Genomic DNA, 22,586 nt, shown 5'->3' with positions numbered 1-22,586 from the left:
CACGTTGTTGTTTTTTTTTATCCAATATCATGCAGCCTCGTATGACATGAAGGTTCATGGGTGCTGACCCAGAAAAAGTTTGGAAAATACTGACAAACAATTGTGTGTGTATACGCTTTGACTTGTCAATTAAATTGACGAAATTTGTAATAAGGGTCAAATGATATGAACAGATCAGTCAACATCAAATCCGCCTAATGTTAATGCAACATTGATCACAAAGTACACCTACACATGTACTGAAACATTTTTTTCCTTATAAAAGTCAAGTTAACGATAGAGTGAGTCCCCAGAGGAGGATGGGCATGGGGAAGGCATCAGTGCCAGCCTGTTTATGTGCGTGTAGCAAATGACGGAATGTAATTATGTAACTGTGGCTACTCGTAGCCCATCACAAGCGGGTCACGGCGGCACGATTTGATTGTCAGCACCCCCCCCCCCCAACCCCCACTCCCAGAGGGCCCGCTATAAGAGGCGGGAGGAGTGGCTCCGACCTCCAGTTGGTGGACGCAGTCACTCGGAGTGGGATTCTCCTCCTCCGGTACTGGAGGCGCCGCTTGGTCATATCGTCTAAACTCGTCGCCTTCTCTTGTCAAAGTTATTACTGGATTAAGACATTTTTAGGTAAGTTGTAGTGCTGTTGCAAGACAACGTGTGGATGTTAAATAATTCATAAAAGATCAGTGCTTGTCAAAAGACAATTTTATTGCATTGTTTTAAAAAGGAAAATCTCGTTTAACTGATATTTTTAAAACCGGCGAAAGGAATAAGGCTATTTCTGTTGTGTTCCAAGGCAATATGATACTCAGATACTTGCTACCGGTATCGCTCCTCTTCCTCCACGCGCTCGCTCAAGGTAATTACATTACTAATAATAAAGTATCTCGCTAAAAGTCGAATATTTAAATTCTAACTGTGTGTTAAATTTGTAGATGACGAGCAGGATGACGACAGCTCCTTCGACTTGTTCGAAGTTAGTCATATCAGCCGCAGGACACTGGGGGCCAAACAGTTCCGAGGCCAAAACTCCGATTCCCCCGCGTACCGCTTCATCCGTTTCGACCACCTGCCCCCGGTGAAGCCCGCCATCCTCGGGCAAATAGTGCGCCAGATCAAAAACAACGAAGGCTTCGTTTTCGTGGCCAGCCTCCGTCAAGATCGCAGCTCTCGGGGCACCCTGCTGGGCTTCGAGGACGCCGACGGCCGGCGTCAGTTTGAGATCGTGTCCAACGGACGTGCCAACTCCCTGGACCTGGTCTACTGGCTGGAAGGAGCCCAGAACATCGTTTCGTTCGAGGAAGTGGACTTGTCCGACTCCCAGTGGAAGAACCTAACGCTGCAAGTCCACGGAGAAAACGCCAACCTGTACGTGGGTTGCAGCCTGGTGGACAGCGTCATCCTGGATGAGCCTTTCTACGAACACCTGCAGGCTGAGGGCAGCCGCATGTATGTGGCCAAAGGGACCATCCGAGAGAACCACTTCAGGGTGAGTTAGGCAACCCATGCACTGGTGCTGGGTAAAACTTTGCTCTTGCTCTCAATTATGGGTTAACTTCTTTGAACCAACAGTTTGTACATTCCAGAGCAACTCATTGTTCCACATTTAGACGCTAAATTGCAACTTTCCATGTACCGACGAGTGAATGAATGTGTGTGTCGAGGGAGACTGCAAGAATGAAGCCATTGTTTGTTTAATACATGCAAGCGTGGATTAAAAGCAGGGAAGAGGGGGCTTGTACAAATTAAACAATGCCTGTTCTGCTCTTCGTGACCCCCTACCCAGAACTTCAGGGTTGTCAGTAGCTCAACCCATGAGGACTTGGCTCTATTGTGTCAGAAGGTTGAAGTTTCAAATCATGCTGTTGAAGTGCCCTTGAGCAAATTGCTGAAGCCACAAACATCTCACATTTGAGCTGCCCTCTCCCTCACTCTGTTGCTTCTCTGCGTGTGTCTGTGTGTATGAATTTGAAGGTGGCGTTTTCAATAAGTCAACAATTAATTTTAAAAAATAACATAAAAATGTAACATTTTGTGACTCACATATTCACCCGATGCTGTGTACATTGTCCAACCCCTGAAAAGTACAGACATTATTTCAATATTTTATTTATATCAATGCCTATCTATCTATCTATCTATCTATCTATCTATCTATCTATCTATCTATCTATCTATCTATCTATCTATCTATCTATCTATCTATCTATCTATCTATCTATCTATCTATCTATCTATCTATCTATCTATCTATCTATCTATCTATCTATCTATATTATTTTACTGAGCACAATACAAAAATAAACTGGTCCACCAAAAATACACTAATCCACCGTTGCGCGTGAACAAACAGCTGAACAAAGACATGGAAAAGGAAAAAAAGTAAATATCAACATTAAATTCTAGATCAAGAGTAACATGATAGGATGATTGTTACAAAGCAAGCGACTGACACAACAGTGTGTCCACCGATCCTTAAAAATCTTGAAACTGAAGATTTTCATTATACGCACTGAATCCTGCTCACATTTTGCTAATGTCAAGTTTTGACATTTTACATTTGGACAAAGTGGCCTTAAAAGTTTCAAATTTGACTTTCTTGACCTTGACCTGTAGAAGCTTATTGCTCACTGTGCAATGATTAAAAGATGTAGATAGAAAGATCGATAGACACATGCTGCAGACCGATGTAGACATGATAGGATAGTGATCATTTTGTGTTACCAAACAGGGTCTGCTGCAGAATGTGCGTTTCATCTTTGATACCACAATCGAGGACGTCCTGCTGAGTCGAGACTGTGAAGTTTCCAAACAAGGTAAAGAGTATTACTCCTCCTTTGCTTTTTTTTAAACTTAGATGCTTAAATTACTGTACAGTATGTCCTTTGGTGCTTAAAGCAGCAGCCAGCGGCCAAAGAGTTCCCCAATGTGTTCACCCAGAGGGGTTTCTATTTGTGTGACATTGAGAAGCCAAAAAGGTTGTGTCAAATCTAATTATATTTGCAGATGTGGGCCAGTCTTTCACGTGCGAATGTGCAGTCAGATCAGAACCGCACTAACGTCCCACACCAAAAGTTTGCCTGCGTGTGCTCAGCTGACTCACAATTTTAACTTTGTTTTTAAAGTGGATCAAAGGAATTGCAGATCAGATGTATGGCAAGATTTCTCAGCAGTAACGCTGAGGGGAAAAAAAAAAAAGACATAGTTAGTGGCCTGAAGGTCGTGAGGTAGTGTGGACCGCAAAAAAATGCACGCACATGCAATTATTTCGACTGCGCAGAACTTCATGAAAAGCCCTGGGAAAGAAAATACGAAAGGGAAAGTGAATACCACACTGCGGAGTCAGCCTCGACATGCAGCTGCACAGAGGCACGCACACTCAGAGAAGTCACAGCGTTGGCTAATTAGGCTGCGTTTCTCAACTCAATCAATGCTCTCGTGAGAAATTGAAGCTGCTCAATCCTCAGTTGTGCTCAAAACAACTTAACATGTATCTAATCATGTTTCCGGTCACCTGATCTGGATACAGTGGGACAAAGTAAATCCATATGAAATGTGCTATGTCTGACACTTGCCACAAGCAAAGTTAACATTCCAGCATTTGTCTTAAAAATGTCTGTCGTACACAAGCTGAGAAGAAAAAGGGTGAGAAGCTAATCATATTTGGCTTTTGGGGAGAAAAAAAAGGCAGTGTGTGTGTGTCTCAGGGAGTGAAGGGTGTGTAAATCCTTTCATACTCGTCATGCACACGCAGCATGAAGCCCTCCCGAGGTTTGAATGATTCCAGCAGACCACGAAGGAAAGACAAGATAACTTTTATCTGGAGTCGGTTTGTTGTCTGGAAATTTTGGGTGGCTTGTTGATTTAGAGTGCCCTGGTCTGCCATCAATCTTTGCCAATTTATAATGTTTGGTCCAAACTTCTCCTTTCTCTGTCATGCAGTAACTTTAAGTCATCATGTCATAATTCCCCATTTTGTGGCTTCAAGAAGAAAAACAATCCTGAACTGGGTGGAAACAGAAGCTTAAAATGTCATGTGGCTTATTGCGCCGTAAAGATGTCATACTGTCTGCATGCATGGCATCCGTGGTCTTTCTACTTTGTGCTACTGAGATCACGGCGAGCTACTCGCAACAGTTTCTCATTTCTTTGGATGGATGGATCAGAGAAGTATGGCTCGGATACGTTTTGTTGGCAGCATGCAGTATTTTTACACCCTTCTTTGGTCAAAAGTTGGAAAGGCCACCGATAGTCGAAATACACAATCACAATGTACTCTACCATGCATTGTTTCAAGAAACACTTTTCCTGCCTAATTGATGGCTTACACTGTATTTGATGGATGTAATGTCGCTATTGACTTGGCTGACAGAATGTAGATTTTACCATTTGACATACAATGCAATGGCAAACCAGCTAGCTGGAAATGTTGCTAGAGAGCCCTCCAAAAAAAAAACTTCTCTTTGAAGGAGAGGAGAGCGATTACTGTTACATGTAAATTATATTGTTTTTGCTTCGTGATGTCACGAGTACATCAGAATAGCCAGCTCCTGTGTAAATTTGTCTGTGTGGTCAGTTCACATTGTGTATGCCCACTTATCCGAAGGGTGGTGGAGATTTATGACAGATACGGTTTTCTCATCACAGAGGAGAAGACCCACATTTCAGCTCACTCCCTGTACCCCTGCCCTGCCCACATCCCCTCTCCCCTCCTCAGCTAACCGTGAAAAGAATAACCATCTCTTTCACTGCTGACGGAGCATCTGTTTTTGGGAACACAATAAACACTATAATCCTCATATTGTCGTGCTTGGCCTAGAAGAACTGGGAAATCCCTGCGCTGCCTGATCATTTCACTTCTGTTTTCCATTCCTCTGATGCCTCTTCCAGATGATGCCAATATTGTGAGCGAGAGTGCAGAAATCTTGGACGTGAGTCCGTCCATCACCACCAACGTCATTGGCCAGAAGAGAGATGACGTGGGCTCGGAGATGTGCGACCGTTCCTGCGAGGAGCTGAGCACCATGTTTCAGGAGCTCAATGGCCTCCGGGTGGTTGTCAGTAACCTCATTGACGGCTTGCAAAAAGTGGTAAGTCGCAAAGCATGGAATGTGGTTGCCAGATTTCTGGATGAGTATTCATCGAGTGGAGGAATATGTTTCGGAGTCAACTAGAAGAGGGCATTGTCCTGTCATTTTAGAGGGTTAGAGGTTCTGAGGTAACGCAGATTAGTCTAAAAGCAAACAGCAAGTGACCGCAGGGCTGTTTATAGCTACTAGAGGTAGCTCGGCCGATGAGTCCTGTGTTGTGTGGCATTTATTGTTCATCAGAAAGATTTTTATGACATGCTACATGTGGATATAGGAAGTGTTCCCCTGGCGGCGTTGGGGTCCCGTCTAATGTCTGCCTGTGTTTGAACAGCCCATGTGTTTCCTCTGGGAGCCTCCCAGCAATAAGAGAGTCTGGGCATGAAGCTTGGAAAAAAAATGGCCGAGATGAGAAAGGGTCCCCGAGGCTCTTCCAGACCGAGTGGTGTCTTAGATTCTAACGCCGCACATTTCTGCCTCCCTTCTTCAGCACACAGACACAAAATTTTGGCAGCAGTTTATCGACTGACACTTGCCAAGTGTGCAGGAGTCCAGCCACAGACTTTACTGCTCTCCAATTGGGTCGTAGGTTACAAAGAAAATTTCAGAACTATTTCACATTTTGATGTTTATAGTAATTTGAACCACATTTACAAGTATTCACATTTTCTCATCAATCATTCCTCTTTGTGGTCTATTTACATTTACTTTGAGCCTATGGCACTTCAAATCAAGAGGTGATTGATGGAATTCTCTCTAAATATGTTTCCACTTTGAATATTGTTTTTTTTGGGGGGGGTGCAAGAATTGTTTGTTACTTGTGCTCGATTATTATCCACTGCTTAGCATAGCTACATGTGCCTACCTGACTGAAAGACAGGAAGTTGTTATATTAGCAAGATTGTAAAATCTCTAAATTCAAACCTTTTTGTGCTTGTTGGACGTCAGACGGAGGAGAACACCGTCATGAAGGAGGCCCTCGGGAAAATGAAGAACACCAAGGAGAAGAACATGTGCTGGCAGGATGGCCGACTGTTCGACGACAAGGAAGACTGGGTTGTAGACAGCTGTACAAAATGTACCTGCCAGGTAGAGCTGACGCAAATGAAACAACTCCATTCCACCAGAGTGTAGTACACACTGATTTGAAAAATCAAGCACTCTGGGTTATTTTTCTGGAAATACAAGAATGACTGCCTCTATGAGGCCCAAATACAAACACAACCCCCACATCGCTATCCAAATTATTTAGAATCCACACTGCACCACAAAATAAATGGCAGGGAAGTTTTTTTGACATGACAAGTTACACAAAATCACTATTAATTTCAATTGCCCTGATTGTGCATTGAGCGTATTTTCCCTTGATGACAGGAGTCCAAGGTAGTGTGTCACCAAATTACCTGCCCCGCAGTGGCCTGTGCCAGCCCTACATTCGTTGATGGCGAGTGTTGTCCTGTGTGTCTGCGTAAGTCCTTAGCAGCAACGATTGGCCTCAAGCCTCTTTCTGCATACCAACATTGCCATACGTATTCAATTCCACTTGGTTTGCTGGCATGCAGAATTGATCTTTTACTTAAGAAATTATTTTTTAAATGTTTTATCACATCAATTTCATTATTTACTAACACTGCAAACTGGTATTGTTTCAACTTGATAGTAACACAAATAGTTAACACCCATAAATTATTATTCTGTACAATTTTATCATGACTGTGAAAGCTTGTAGTTGCAAGCTTTCTCCACTGTACTATCGTCAAAATTATACACCACGCTTGATTGTTACACAGTGTAACCAGACTTTAATTTACTTTATTTTTCTTTCCATTTAGTATTATAGCCTGACAAATATATGAGCTAAAACATAACTTGAAAAAAATACCGACAACCCAGACTCAATTAAAAAAAAAAAAACAGCAAAAAGAGGGAACCATCATACTTGTACCCGTGATTGCTAACAAACAGAACATGTGTTAGCAATCATGTGTACAAGTATGATGTTTCCTTTTAATTTGAATTTTTTTTTATTGAGATTGGGTTGTACCTAATTTAAAATAATGTCCTGTCATGTTGTTGTGACATTGTGTGCCTTGTCCTCTGTGTGCTCCTGCTGCAACATTAATTTCCCCTTGAGGGACAATAGTTTCTGATTCTGAACTTTTAACATAGACTGCACACGTTTCATAGATGCATGCATAACAAGAAAAAAGTCAATACATGCGCGTAGGTCAATTGAAACAGCTGTTTTTTTCAAAAATGTATATATCTTTGTATTTTTAATTTTGTCTAGCAAAGGGCAGTGAGCATGGCTGGTCCCCATGGTCCGAGTGGACAGAGTGCACAGTCACCTGCGGGACAGGAACTCAACAGAGGGGAAGGTCATGTGATGCAACCAGTAACCCCTGCACAGGACCTTCGATACAGACTCGCAAGTGCAGCCCAAGAAAATGTGACAGTCGTGGTGAGAATGTGACTCATCTTTACGATCTATTATTTTTTTGATGGGAGTGATGAGATGTGGTCTAAATTTGGAGGGGAAAAAAAATACCTCCAGAGACCACCAACAAGACCTCCTAAGGCGCAACATTCCAAAGTGTGTTGAATCTGATTGAGGTTGGACTGTATGGTCGGCTTGCTGGGTGTGCCCAGTAGAAGTTATTTCCGAATAACCCTCACTGACTGACTCACTTTTGGCTGTCGTGCAATATTAATGACTCGAGACACTTTCTGTAAAATATGAGTTTGGGGATTTTCGCTACATATTGTTGGATAAAATGAACATACTGTATTGGCGTCTTGATGGATTGAGGGATTCTCCCTTCATTGGTTGAGGCTAACATTCCAAAGCATCTGTGTGAGTGTCTGAATCAGTCTCACCACTGGTTGACAGCTCACACCACGTGATCTAAACACTTGCGCAAGAATCTGGAGCATCTTTGAAAGTGGGCCATGGCCTCCAACATCACATAATATTTACTTGTAGACAACTTGGTTGCTATTTTTTTAAACCTTGGCAGATTTAACTGTTTTCTTTTCTGTTTTACTCAGAGGAAATCTGAGAGGATAATTTGCTATTGTGCTACTCGCGTCTGATGTCTCAGTTCGCCAAGATGGAGGATGGAGTTTGTGGTCACCATGGTCGTCCTGCTCGGTGACCTGCGGAGACGGCCAGATCACCAGGATACGACACTGTAATGCCCCCATGCCTCAGCTGGGAGGGAAAGACTGCAAAGGGAATGGCCGAGAAACTCAGCTCTGCACTGCAGAGCCTTGTCCGAGTAAGTATCACTTGCAGCGTGCCCAAGACAACATGTGTTTTGGACTAGCCGCCGACAAGAAATATTGACCTCAATCTTGCTATGTTTCTTGTTGTGGTAAATCTTCCGACTCACTGGCTACTCCCCAGAAACTGGACCTTGTTTTTTTTCCCTACCTTTTTTACTATGGGTATCTGTTCAGTCAAGCACTTTAACCCAGTTTTTTTTAAATGACCTGTTTTTATTAGCATGATTTTGTAATCTGGGAGAATATGCAAACACTGCTTACTACTGTGGCGTTGACACAAAATCTCCGTGTTTTATCAGTTGATGGAGGTTGGGGGCCTTGGTCTCCATGGGCAACCTGCTCAGCAACATGCGGTGGTGGGATCAAAAGTCGTAAACGTGAATGCAACAGCCCTCATCCTCAGTACGGCGGCAGGAAGTGCATCGGAGAGGTCAACGACAGTGACAGCTGCAACAAAAAAGACTGTCCTGTTGGTAAGCTCTAGGTGGTAGCCTATCTACTGTCTTTTAAGATCATGATTTTGTGGAGATGTCAGGATACATTTTCAGACTTTGAAGATGCCTTTTTTTTTTAATTGTATGAAATGACATTGATTTAAATCCATTTTGAAACTCACCACGTGAATCCATTGCAGATGGCTGTCTGTCGAACCCGTGCTTTGGGGGAGTTGACTGCAACAGTTCTCCAGATGGCTCTTGGGCGTGTGGGCCATGCCCAGCTGGTTTCCGCGGAAATGGTACCCACTGTGAAGATATCAATGAGGTATATTATTTTGTCCTCTGACAGCGAGAGGGATGTTTACGACGGATCCATGTCATGATCACCTTTCTTTAAATTTTATTCCCTCCTCCTTCAGTGTGACATGGTGCCTGACATCTGCTTTAGCGTGGGTGGACTGCAGCGGTGTGTCAACACCGATCCAGGGTTCCACTGCCTGCCCTGCCCTAAACGCTACAAGGGCACCCAACCTTTCGGGATGGGGGTGGTAGAGGCAAAGATGAACAAGCAGGTAAGGCATAGATAGGCCTTGCCTGAATTTGATATACAACGGTTGTCGGTCATTTGTCATCATAAACGATAGTGGCAGAATTTAATCTATTCAGATTCAATTACAAAAGACATCTTACACTGTAACTAGTTTTGATGGACACCACAGGTCCAGCATAACACTATTTTCATTGCAAATCTGTTTATTTTCGTTTACTATGAGTATCAAACATTTGGTTTGAATAATAACATCTTTGAAGCTCATGATTTGCACAGACATAACACACAGCGCCTTTGACGAAGCTACTTTTTGTCCCTCTGTTGGCTTTTGCAGATGCCTGTCTATAATGCCATGCCCCAGTTGCACAGTTATTTGATTTGGGCATACTGGAATTGTCCCGCCGCTGGCAGTGAATGATTCCATTTCAGGGTTTTTGATCAAAGGCCTGCTTTCACTGCCACTCTCTACTCTTTGAGCTCATGGAGTGGCTTTCAAAGCATAGTCATATTTTGGTCCGCCGGTAATGAGTGGCAGCTGTGAGTACCTCATGAGGCAGTGGTGAGCCACAGTGGGATGTGCGATGCATTAAGTGGGATTCTATCAAATCAGTAACACTGAACTACTTTGTCCAAAAATCTTGCTTAACCACCCCAATTTGGAGCGGACATTATTTTTGAAATGCATTTTTCCAGATGGGCCCATGACAATATTCTCCGATCACTCCAACCTTAACCCCATTTTTTTTTTTTTATGTCACACAGGTGTGCGAGCCAGAGAATCCCTGCAAGGACAAGACGCACAACTGTCATCGATCTGCTGACTGTATTTACCTCAGCCATTTCAGTGATCCAATGTACAAGTGTGAATGTCGTACTGGTTACGCTGGTGATGGGTACATATGCGGGGAAGACTCTGACCTGGATGGCTGGCCCAATCAGAACCTTGTGTGTGGAGCCAATGCCACCTACCATTGCAAGAAGGTAGTGTATGTTGTTCTATTGCCTCTTCTTACATGTTTTTTTTTTTCAATGGAAACCAGTCATGAATTAGAAGCCTCTCCCCCTTTTGCTTTTTGGGTTTTTTCAGGACAACTGCCCCAGCCTGCCCAACTCTGGTCAAGAAGACTTTGATAAAGATGGCCAAGGAGACGCTTGTGATAAAGATGATGACAATGATGGAATCCTGGATGAGAGGGTGTGAGATTTTTTTTGTTTGTTTGTATGTTTTGTTTACACATTTTTACACACCTGAATTTGTCCTCTGGACCTGCAGATTCCTCTAACGTGTACTTTTTCAACCTCAGGACAATTGCGCCCTCCTTTACAATCCTCGGCAGTTTGACTTTGACAAGGATGAAGTAGGTGACCGCTGTGATAACTGTCCTTATGAGCACAATCCGAACCAGATTGACACGGACCACAATGGGGAAGGGGATGCCTGTGCTGTAGACATTGATGGAGATGGTAAAATAACTCCCAAACGGTGATAATTACTAACACGACACAGTTGTGTGTCCTCTTAATCCAGAATCCACCTTTGTTTTTGTAGGAATCCTGAATGAAAATGACAACTGCCCTCTCGTATACAATACGGACCAGAAGGACACAGACATGGATGGAGTTGGCGACCAGTGTGATAACTGCCCCCTGCTGCACAATCCTCTGCAGGTACCGTATAACAACACTGCACCTCAAAGTTTTTCACAGGTACCGGTACTCAGATGCCTAATCTTTTGTGTTTTCCCAAAAGTTGGACTTAGACAATGACTTGGTGGGAGACCAATGTGACAACAACCAGGATATTGACGAAGATGGCCATCAGAACAACCTGGACAACTGTCCGTACGTGGCCAACGCCAACCAGGCCGACCACGACAAAGACGGCAAAGGAGACGCATGCGACTTTGATGATGATAACGATGGTGTACCTGATGACAAGGACAATTGCAGACTGACCCCCAACGCAGACCAGCTGGATTCTGACGGTGAGGAGTTAGAGGCGCTTTTGATCATTTTCATCACACATAAAGTTTGTAAAATGATCAATGCAATTGCACAATAGTTGATTAATGACTTACTAATGTTGTATCCAACTGAAGGGAATGCGTCAAACGCATTGTCCACTGGTGTCACTTTTTTCAGAACACAGGTCATAAGGTATAGATAACAAGCTACTGAGCAGTAGTTGAGCTCTTAACAAGACCCAAAAATGCTCTCGTTTTTCATTTTGACGTTCAATCTATCTTGAATGCAAAATGGCAACGAGCCATGTGGTTACAAACTGGCCTCAAAAATCAGGAGGAATAAGAAACGCAGTGGAATTACAGTTTCCATTCAAAGAAACATTAATTACACATTTTGATTGTCCATGACGATGCATTTCCAGTTCAGTGAATGTGGATCTAGTTAATTATATACTAGTCTGTGGTGTTCAGTGACATACTTGAGGTTGTTTTGAGGTGATTAGAGGGTATTCCAAGGCGAGAGTACGATTTTTGACATCCATCTTCAGAATATCATTGGAAGAAACTGGTTGTCAATTGGGTCTAACTGCACATATCAGGCACAAGCGTCTGATAGTCGTGCATACATGCCTGCGTACAAAAAAAATCCACCTGTGATGCCACCCTCATTCATCTGGTGTTCAAATTTGCTTGATTGACTCTTTCTGATGTCGTGCATGAAATGTGACGGTGGAAAGTAAGGCGCTCGCTCTTGGCATCGGTGATGTCATTCCATGTGACTTCAGCGAACAGCCCAAAATGGCACACACCAGCTTTTTAAGTTTTTATTTGTTTTAGCTTTGCTCTTGATTAGCTTGCTGTGCCCAAATTGTGCAGGGTTACCTGGAGTTTATACAGCTGTGTGTAACTGGAAACAGACTGCTGCGGAGGAAGGCCCTGGTCACCGATGCGTTCACTCTCTTCACAGCTTGTCAGATAGTGTTTATTTGACAGAAGTGTAGCCTCGCGTGCCATAACAAACATGATGACAGAAAGCAGCGAGCTACTTCCATTCGGCGGCCTTCATGACTCACGGCAACCTTTCCACTGGGAGCTTCAAGCCTGCTGTCTGGCTTAAGTGGACTTTGGATATCATCACTGATAGTTATCACGGCATGACAAAAGATGGCTGCTTTAGCTTCAATGACTTGTAAAATGTGACTAACTACAGTCACAGGCCACGTCATTAGGTACAAGTCAGAAATGGATCTGTTTGTCTTTGGCACACAGTGGAGGATAGACCTCTGGCCAAGGAACCGTCCACAAATGCCATTTGTATCCATCCATACACAAAGTTCCAGTCCGAATCAGTTCAAGCCTCGTCTCTGTGTCTTTCTTTACCAGGTGATGGAAGAGGTGATGCCTGCAAGGACGACTTTGACAATGACAGCATCCCAGATATCCTTGACGTATGTCCGGAGAACAGCGCCATCAGTAGCACAGACTTCAGGAAGTTCCAGATGGTACACTTGGACCCGAAGGGAACCACTCAAATCGACCCCAACTGGGTGGTGAGGCATCAGGGCAAAGAGCTTGTTCAGACCGCCAACTCTGACCCAGGCATTGCCGTAGGTGAGCATCACTCGTTCAAGCTGCATAGAATAACAATTGGCAAAGCAGAATAATGTATGAAAGGTCATGCTTTTGTTTCACACCGCCAGGCTTTGATGAATTCAGCGCTGTGGACTTCAGTGGCACGATGTACGTGAACACGGACAGGGACGATGACTATGCAGGCTTCGTTTTTGGCTACCAGTCCAGTGCGCGCTTTTATGTGGTGATGTGGAAGCAGATCACACAAACCTACTGGGAGGACAAGCCCTCCAAAGCCTTTGGCATCTCCGGCGTGTCACTCAAAGTGGTCAACTCAACCACCGGCACCGGAGAACACCTCAGGAATGCTTTGTGGCACACAGGCAACACTCCTGGAGAGGTATGCTCGATTTAAACATTTTGTGGGGTTTGTTTTAAAAACTTTTATGTTTATTTTCATGTTATTAATTTAACCTAGGTGCGCACTCTGTGGCATGACCCCAAAAATATTGGCTGGAAAGATTACACAGCTTACAGGTGGCACCTCATCCATAGACCGAAAACTGGTTTCATCAGGTAAAATATTCCCTTCAAGTTATTCTATAGATAAAAACATACACATACAGACTGTCAAGAGTGGTATTTATTTTATAATGAGCATCAGGAGCACCTCTCAGTATGAAGTGTTCCAATTCTACACCGTGCCAAACTGTTATCTGATATTTAAATAATGTTCCTGCTACACAATTACCGAAAATTAATACCTCTTTGTGACAGCTCTTGTGTGTCATTAGAAGTGTGAAGCTATTAAAGAGCTTGGTTACCGACACGTAGAGTGTAATGTGTTTGGCGCGTTTGCAGGGTTGTTGTGTACGAGGGAAAACAGATCATGGCTGACTCGGGACCAATTTATGACAAGACGTTTGCTGGCGGAAGATTAGGACTGTTTGTCTTCTCACAAGAGCTGGTCTTCTTCTCAGACCTCAAGTATGAGTGTAGAGGTGAGTAGAAACCATTTGAGATTTCTATTTCATCCTTAAATGGGCAAATGCCTTTAATACTTTTTCTTCACGGGTTCGTGGTTTTCATGAACTTGTAGGCATTCATTTCCTGTGTGTAATGAGCACAGCCTGACCCCCTAACAACATCGTTTTCTGGGATATATTTTGTTTATTTCAAGGCAGTGTGTGTGAGCAATCAGGGCTGTGTGTCTTTCTTGATATCAGCTATACACTACAGGAAAAGTCTGGAGTGTGCATTTTTTTCACAGAGTACGGTATATGCTTAGCTTAGACTGTCGGAACAAGTTAAACGTGCCGCACCAATATTGGACTCTTCACTGTGGTTCTGAGCTTTGCAATTATTAGCACGGGTTTAAATGAGATAGTCGTATCCGTGCACTTTCTAAAAGGAAAGTCATACACTTAAACTGCACATGTGAAGCCATATGGAAAAATCAGACAGCTAAAGCACAAGATCAGGATTTCCTGAACTTTCATCTCAAGACCCAAAAGGAAAAATTTGGTTTACTTACAAAAAGATCTCCAACTCTTCATCATGTATTGCCATATGCGGTGTTCTACATAAATGGCCAACAGCCCAACAGATGTTATTCAAAAATCCAGCCTTGAGTTTCTTTTCAGAATCAGTATTTTCTATGGCATACAAAGTATAAAATACTCCCACGTGTGGACAAATGGTTCCAAATAAGATTTGTCAACGTGAGCACACAAATACTTAAGATAAAGATCATGAGTTCATTCAAGAACATGTTGCGAAAGCAAGTCCATGCCAAAGAAAGTCTCAGCGGCAAAGCTACAAAATTTTTGACTACAAAATGACAATAATTCATCCAAGTGTGAGTCTAATCATCATAAGGATTCTGGAATTTTGTCTTGCGTTGACTGAGAATCCAGCAAACGGTGTTGCGGATTCAGATAACGGGTGGATCCAAGAATTACACCCCCCGCCCCAAAACCACCTCCCTATTAACATTGCTCATTTCAACATTTCCCAAATTTCACAGTGAATAAGTGATTTTGTATTTGAAATCAGACATATGCAAAAATGCTTTTCCTTGCCAGAATCCTTTGATTGTTTATCCTGCCCTTGTATTGGCTATACTGGCAGGTGTGAATATTTGAGTATGCAGAGTTTAGATATTTCAGATGCATTGGCGCAGCAGGGAACCAGTGGCACAGAAAATCTCTTATTTTATTTCATGTGCTATGAGAAAAGTCTTAAAACCCTTCAACGTGTCTTTTGATATTATTCAGATGAGCTGGAGTTGCCGACAAGGTTGACAAGGTAAAACGGTGTGTGTTACGTGTTGTTTTGTTGGCCCGGGCAATTTTTTGAAAGATAATGTCATGCTGTTTTGTGCTTTGTTGGCTTTTTTTTTTTTTGTGTACAATGCACCAGAGGCATTGTGGAAGACCTTGTGAGTGTGTGTGCGCTTGTGTATGTACTTTTATGTGTGTTTCAAGGACTTCCAACTTTCTGTCCGGCGTTGAAGTGTGGAAAAGCCTGCAGGCTTCTTGCAATCACTCATGATGCCCGTGTGCCACGTGCACGTTTGTTTCAGCGCTTTTCACTGCGTGGCTCTCACTCAGCGGTGTTGCTTCTCATGCGCCTTGATTACAAACACGCAAGTAATAGCCACGATTTCCTCTGTGTGTTCGCAGATAACTGAATCAAGATGACGAGCAGGGGGGGAATCTCGGAAAGTAAACATCATATTGTTACTGAATGCATTTCAACGTAAATGAGACTTTCCATGCTCTTCCATGTCTCCACGCTGAGGAGGAAACCATGACTCTGATTTCCCGTTTTCCGGGTGACTTGTTTGTATACGTCCCCCTCACTACAGGGTGCGCAGGAGGACGGACGCGAGTGGACGGGTGACAGAAACTTTGCAGAATATTTCCTTATAACTCATGTACTTATGACTACATTTTTAAAGGATTCATTGTACAACCACTTAGATTTTCGATGTGCTTTCCGATACAATATGTGACCCAAACCGTGGTCTGAGGTTCTTCTTCTTGTATCAACAGTATCAGTAACCAAAACATCATTTCTTTTAATCCTGAACGTGGACTTGAGTGACCAACAATTTTTAAAAGCCATTTTAGCAAAGGCCAAAGATGTTTATACTAAGTCTGTATTATAAATCATTTTGTAAATTATTTATGCTTGTTGCTTGTTTTGTTTTGGGGTATTTTTTGCAATTTTTTTTCTGGAGTTTGTATATATTATTTATTTGTTTACACTGACAAAGCGCATCATTGAAAACCATAATTGTCCAAAAACAGAATCACGTGTTTACATTTTGCCCTCATTATTGTCAAAGTTCATGCAACTGAACCACTTTTGCGGCAGTTTACTTTGACAGTAACATTTCTTTAAAAGGAAGTGAAATGTGTACCGGTATTTTTGAGGCTGGTTTTCATCTTCATTTTTTGGATCATAATTATGGTATGTGCTACACAATGAGACATTATCACATTCACGGCCAAGAGTCAGCGCTTTAACATACAGCCATTACGTGCAATGGTTTCATTAACTGAATGAATATTCATGTATGGTAACCAATTCTTAAAAGGGTTTATTTGTCGAGGTAGAATTTATGTTCTTCCAGGATACATTTGCAGCATTGTCACTCCCTTGCACAAAATGTTAATGTCAATGTTTTTATTGTGTCAGATTGTTCTTTTTCATAAATAAATCATTTGTACACCACTGTGTTAGAACTGTTATTTCAATCATAACATTTTAATTTATATGCAAAACATAATTTCAAATGCATTTTAAAGTGAATTTTTTATGAGGATGTCATTTTAGTTACATAAAACTAAGGCAAAAACTCAAGGTAGTCAATCTTTTGCTTTTTTTTATATTGGCGTTACACACTCCAGGATTTATTCCACCGCTTAAAGTTGGCTGGGATAACCTCCAGGTCACCCGTGACTCTAAAGGCAAATGAATGTGAGTGACTTAAAACGTTTTACGACCATGTCAGTGACAGGTTCCATTTTTACCATGGTCTCCTGTCAGACAGCCTCAACCTTTTACAGACACAATTTGGATTAGAAATAATTGTGTAAATGTGCTTGAATAGAATAAAATATTGCGCTGCTGACATATTATAGCATCATAACTTCTGTTGTACATTTGGGCACAAGACTGCGTACACGCTGGACCGGTCGCCAGTCACCGACAAACAAACATTCATACAACATCTCTGAGCAATTTAAACATAGCTCATTTAGAATGTGGGGGTGGCGGGGGACTACCTGAAGAAAAAACAACTTACCGGTAAGCAAGGAGAGAACATGCAAACTACACAAGTAAGCTGGAACCAAGATTCAAACACTGAACATCAGAACTGTGAGACGGACATCCTAACCACAGCAGCAGCAAGCTGCCAGTAGTACATCATTTAATATTTTGTTGACCACCACGGTAAACCATTGGACGTTGACGTATTTTAAGAGATTATTGGTTTCCATTGACGTCTGACAAAATAACTGTCATTTGGTTGAACCACAACTTGATGTCCCCTGACATGGCCGTACTTTCAATAATGTGGGCTCTTGCAAATTTCACTTGGATGTCATATTTGTGGATTTGAATTTTGGCTGCGGCCTTTCTGTGTGGCGTGTGCATGTTCTCCCTGTGCTTTTATAGGTTTTCTTTGGGTATATTACAGCTTCAGCTCATATTCAAAAGATATTTCTCTTAAGTTTATTGAAAATTCTCAATTACCCATAAGTGCGAATGTGGTGGTTTGTCTTCTTGTGCCCTGCAAATGTCTGGCATCCAGACATGTGGGCACCTAAAAGACAACTGGGAGAAGTTCTAGCTCAGCAGTGACCAAAATGAGGATAAGCAATATAAAAAATGGAGGGACGGATGCAGTCAGGGCCAGCAACCCCTTCTCTGGTGGCCTAAACACGATTCAAAGCACTGACTTACGTTTACAACCTAAATCCTTATACAGTACATGTTCCATGAAATTGCATTAATTTCTTCCCAGCAGTCTGTTTGCTTTGCCACACTGCTTCCAGTAATGTCGATGTGGGATTTGTTTTGTTGGTTTGTTTTGTTTTGTTTTATCCAATCAGATGTTAGCCTCTTTGTGTTGCTTGTCAATTCGATCTGCCCCACAGCTATGACAAACAGAATTGCTGGCCAGTCGTAACACAAACAATATTAGCACCGGTACTGGTCTAATTTATTTATTTGTTTGTTTGTTTATTCATTTATTTATTTATTTCATATTTCAAATTTGTTCTCACAGGTGGCCCTCAATGATGTCATGCATTTTTCCATATTCTGATTGGTTGGGCATAACAAAGCTTGTGATAGCCAAGTTCTATCAGCAAAAGACATCTGTAGCCATCGTCACACATGAATGCAAAATAATTAGCATCTCCGGCAGGTACTTAATTTATGTTTGATGTTTAGTCATACAGATAACTACTGATCCTGAACTGCTCCAGATGATGTTGATGGCACACTTGTTATCATGTCATCTTTGGACACTACTGATGGTTTCTACGATTATGACTTGATAGTGGTGGTATTAAGAGGTAGTTTAAATGATTAAGTCCCTACTAAAGGTCCGGGTAATACACTGACATTAGATGGAGGTTGATGTAAAGATAACCGAGTAACTACTTGTTGGGATTCATTACTTCACTTGATGTGTCACACTTTAAATCCCGGAGAAAACTTTGGCTAAATAAAACTTTGGAATCACATTTTTTGTCCCTACAAATGCATTGATGGATTTATTTTCTGCAGCTATGTGCAGTTCCATCAGTCCCTGGATAGCACAACGGAGGAATAAGTAAAGGAGATCAAGCCAGGAAAATAGCGTGTGTCCGAGGAAAATGGGGAAGTCAACACTCAAAGCAGCGTGGCATGCAGAGAATATTTGGATTGAGACTTTTGGAAAAGTCCATGTGGCTCATGCGCACCAAACGCTGTTTCGATGGCTTCTGGCGCTGGACTACTGCTTTACCGCTTTGAGTGAGTTCCAGCTACATTGGTTTAGTGAGCTCTGCCAGAGGATGTCAATGTGTGACCCAGTAAACCGACGGTTTCTGCTGACACTAACCACGACCTCAAAAAGATGAACATCCTCGAAAAACACGTCTTCAATGTCATCGGGGTCCATAACCTAAACACAGACAGACAGATGACAGATCGCGTTAGTTATCACAGTGGAAATGGCGCTCAGCACCATCTTGTCATTTCTGACAGCAGCGAGACAAATACATAAAAGTGAAGGTGAAGACTCAACGCTCTCATTTAAACCCAAGTTTGATGTTCCTCTCCACTGAGAGATGTGTGAAATACCAACCGGCAATTCGAAGTAGCTTCAAATAATATTCCACCGACAGACTTTCTCAAGTTAATGTCAATTTTCCCTTTTCCATTTTATTTATTTGTTTGTTTATTTTTGACCGTCTGCTTGAGGAAGCATGCTAAACTATCACAAACCAAAAATGGTTTTCAGGAAACAAGGTAATGTCAATCCTGTAACTAATTTGTCCTTTTTTTTAATGTAATTAATGACTTACATTCAAAACTATAACTACCAGTTAGCTTAGCTGAGCCGAGCTATCACTCACTCATTGTATTTGCTAGGTACTTGCATTTCCAAAAGTTCTCCAGGCTTTTCCAAACCAGAGAGGACATGCATTGATGTAAATGTCTAATTACAATGTCCACCTACTGACCCCGCTTAAACCTCATCAACAAAAAATATATATATTGTATATATAATCAGTTTTTGGCTAACATTTGTCATTTGGATCAAAAGCAAATGTTGCAATGCTGAAAACATGTTTTTTTTTTACAGTTTCATGGAAATGGTTGAAACACCTCTTGAGTAATGCAGCTAACTGGCACAGTGACCAGCAAAAAATTGTGAAATTGTCCGGTGAATGTTAAATAAATATATATATTTAAAGGCTTGATCAATGAATAACTATAACTTTGTGTGACAGTCATCCATATTCTCCTGTGCAGGAACATTTTTTGATAGAAAGAGGCAGCGCTCACTCACCGAAAAAGCTGCGTTATTCTGTTTCGCAGAACCCGAGTTAAAACGGAATTTACTGTTCCCACTGGCCGCTTTAACGAGTCGACCATCGCCGCCGCCGAACAAAGTGACTCCTGCGCCTGCCAAAGCAAAGAAGTGGATCTGTCACTTGGAATCAAGTAAGTCATTTATTTCAGAGCATGAGTCCCTGTAGTCACTGGGAAAATATCCACTCCTGATGCCAGTCTTCGGGCGCCTGACAAACCAGAGTTGTCCAAATGTTGAGACCGCAAACTATGCTCCTGCAACGCACAAGCCCAAGGAATAGAAAGTTAGCTTTTAAGACATGACAAATACTGTAAAGTGGTTGAGTGTTGAGTGGATGTAGAAGTTTATGAAGGGCGAGTTTCCCAACATGTGCCAGTAATCACATTTTTGAACCTTTGCTCATCATATTCACAATGTCAAAAATGAAGGAATGTACTGTGCTAAAGTCTTTGTCCACTATGCCGTTTGTTGTTTGAGCAGGGTGATAATGGCCAGAAGCTACAGCGTTGGCCTTCTGAAGCTGAACCACGAACTTTATGCTACGATCTCTGTATGGCGTGGTCAGAACCTGTCAAAGAATGAACTTTACCATTTGCATCGACCATTCAAGAATATATATTATCTTAGTAGGAATTGTGACAAACAATGGTTAGCTTTACATTTTGCAGATAATTTTGACCCAATAGGCTTTGCTTTCATTTTATGATTGATGAATCTGACATGATGCAGCCACATTTTTGAGTAGCGCACATGGATGCTTTATAAAAGAAAATTGAAAATTGCATTCTTACCAATTAAATGTGTATCTCATGTAATGTAAGTCAGTGTCCAACTCCAGCGAGCCCACAGCGGTGCCCACATTGGGTTTTTTTCTGATGGGACAGGGCTGCGGTGCCAAGTTCCCTGCAGGAGACACTGCAAACATCAGGATCTCATTATGGCTTGACTGAACATATACATGATGTCAAATGATGTTTCGGCGCCATGCTGTGTTGTCATTATTTCTGACTTGTACATTTTTCCAAGATGTCCATTCAGAAAATGTGAACACATTCTGCCGCTTGATGACGTTCATATTAGCGACCATCAAATATGACATAATCAGATTTAGCGCTTGATTTACCGACGCTCGTCTGCATGAGCGCATATTTTCCATGTTTGGGATCCATTTGATTAATGCGGGTCATTCCCTCTAATTTTGAATGTGCTGCAAATAATTTGCATCAAATGTCTTGGCCATTTGGGGTTTTCCATCCAGGAACACACAAATGCTGAAACTAGAAAGTACATTATGAACCCGTGCACAATCTACTTGGATACAAGACAAGAAATGTACCAAAAATTCTGAGTTTACAACAAAGAAATAATATATACACAGCTGTGAAAGTTAAACTCCACCAAAGTCAAACTGTTAAAAATGTCCACCCATCCATCCGTGCATGCATCCATCAATCCATCCACACTATTCACAAAAAAATTTAATGGGAAATTCGGCTTCTGGGGGAAATTTTAAGATGAAGCTTAAATGCCCCATAACCTTTAAAGAGAACCATAAATTTAACTTCTCTAACCTTTTACATGTACGTGCTCATGCCATCTTTCATTTCTGTTGCTGTTGTCTGACAAGGAGCTGAATGGCAAAAAAAACACAACAGGCAGATTACAGTGACACGAAACTAGGGTTTAATGTCATCATTTTGGAATGAACCTTTTATTTTCTTGATTCGTCTGAAGGGGTTAGACCAAAGTTGGATAAAAGTAGATATTGTCTATTGACGCATACTTGTGCAGTGATGTCACTTTGTTTCAATCCTCACAGGGTTCTTTGTACATCAGCCTCATCCAACTCCATCCTGTGATGCAGAGCCAAACTGATACATCTTCCTGTCTCTAAAATGTTGGCTGTGGGCAATTGCATCAGGATTATTGGGAAGAATGTCTGCCGCAGGCATTTTTATAGGGGTTATACATTCCTTTCAGCAAATGAATAAAAGAGAACTTGTCTGAGAAGATGTCTGAGAAGAAAAGGTTGTCTCTGGAAAGGGTGACAAATGACACACTTAAAAAAAATTTTTTTTGCAATCTTCTCATCTGATGCTTCACGAAATTAACCTTCAGATCACCTAAACTACATAAAAAAATGTTGACATCAGCACACGGTACGGGATACGTAAGAGTCAGTCAAACATATTTCGCTTAATTCCGCTGAAAATTAGACTAGCGAAGAGGGTGAAAGAGTATGTCTCTGTATAATGTAAGGAATCAATTTAATATTAGAGGAAATGGGTATTTTTTGACTGTGTGTGTGTGTGTGTGTGTGTGTGTGTGTGTGTGTGTGTGCGTGTGTGTGTGTGTGTGTGTGTGTGTGTACTATTGACCCAGCATCTCCCAAACAAAACAATCAAGTAATTTCTTGCCCATGACAAAGCGGTCTGTCTATGTATTCCACAGTTCCAGCATGTGTTTTTTAGTTGCTGGTGAAGAAGCGTTTTCACATTACTTTTAAAATGTATAATAGATAGCAGCGCCGGAATGTCGTATAATAAAAATCAAGTGTATGCGGCACTCAAACTGGTCACATTTCTCTCAATG

General features: G+C 41.9%; 1 protein-coding gene and 2 long non-coding RNA genes across 4 annotated transcripts; 2 read left to right on the top strand and 1 right to left on the bottom strand.

The window, feature by feature from the left end:
* The first annotated feature begins 479 nt into the window (after positions 1-479).
* thbs2a (thrombospondin 2a) lies at positions 480-16,633 on the top strand. 2 transcript variants are annotated; one of them, XM_052080127.1, is made up of 23 exons: positions 480-624; positions 794-856; positions 933-1,486; positions 2,729-2,813; positions 4,888-5,087; positions 6,033-6,173; positions 6,459-6,552; positions 7,375-7,545; positions 8,186-8,362; positions 8,669-8,842; positions 9,004-9,131; positions 9,226-9,378; positions 10,119-10,337; positions 10,444-10,551; positions 10,661-10,820; positions 10,906-11,024; positions 11,107-11,341; positions 12,704-12,931; positions 13,021-13,292; positions 13,371-13,468; positions 13,754-13,893; positions 15,169-15,199; positions 15,577-16,633. In XM_052080127.1, the coding sequence occupies exons 2-23, from the start codon at positions 799-801 to the stop codon at positions 15,578-15,580; spliced, it is 3,549 nt and encodes a 1,182-aa protein (XP_051936087.1). In that variant the 5' UTR covers positions 480-624; positions 794-798; the 3' UTR covers positions 15,581-16,633. The 2 variants fall into 2 exon arrangements, with proteins under 2 accessions (XP_051936087.1, XP_051936088.1); XM_052080128.1 differs by lacking the exon at positions 15,169-15,199.
* A 1,823-nt stretch (positions 16,634-18,456) lies between these two features.
* Positions 18,457-20,906, bottom strand: LOC127610230 (uncharacterized). The gene is made up of 3 exons (XR_007964789.1): positions 20,786-20,906; positions 19,971-20,248; positions 18,457-19,079 (listed from the first exon to the last, which is right to left on the bottom strand). It is a non-coding gene; the product is annotated as an uncharacterized LOC127610230 (long non-coding RNA).
* Positions 19,328-22,357, top strand: LOC127610231 (uncharacterized). The gene is made up of 3 exons (XR_007964790.1): positions 19,328-19,426; positions 20,000-20,125; positions 21,814-22,357. It is a non-coding gene; the product is annotated as an uncharacterized LOC127610231 (long non-coding RNA).
* The last annotated feature ends 229 nt before the right edge of the window (positions 22,358-22,586 follow it).

The sequence above is a fragment of the Hippocampus zosterae genome, chromosome 11, assembly GCF_025434085.1.
Source record: "Hippocampus zosterae strain Florida chromosome 11, ASM2543408v3, whole genome shotgun sequence".
Classification (NCBI taxonomy): domain Eukaryota; kingdom Metazoa; phylum Chordata; class Actinopteri; order Syngnathiformes; family Syngnathidae; genus Hippocampus; species Hippocampus zosterae.
The sequence above is the reverse complement of the archived record's forward strand: the minus strand, read 5'-3'. Positions and strand labels throughout refer to the sequence as shown.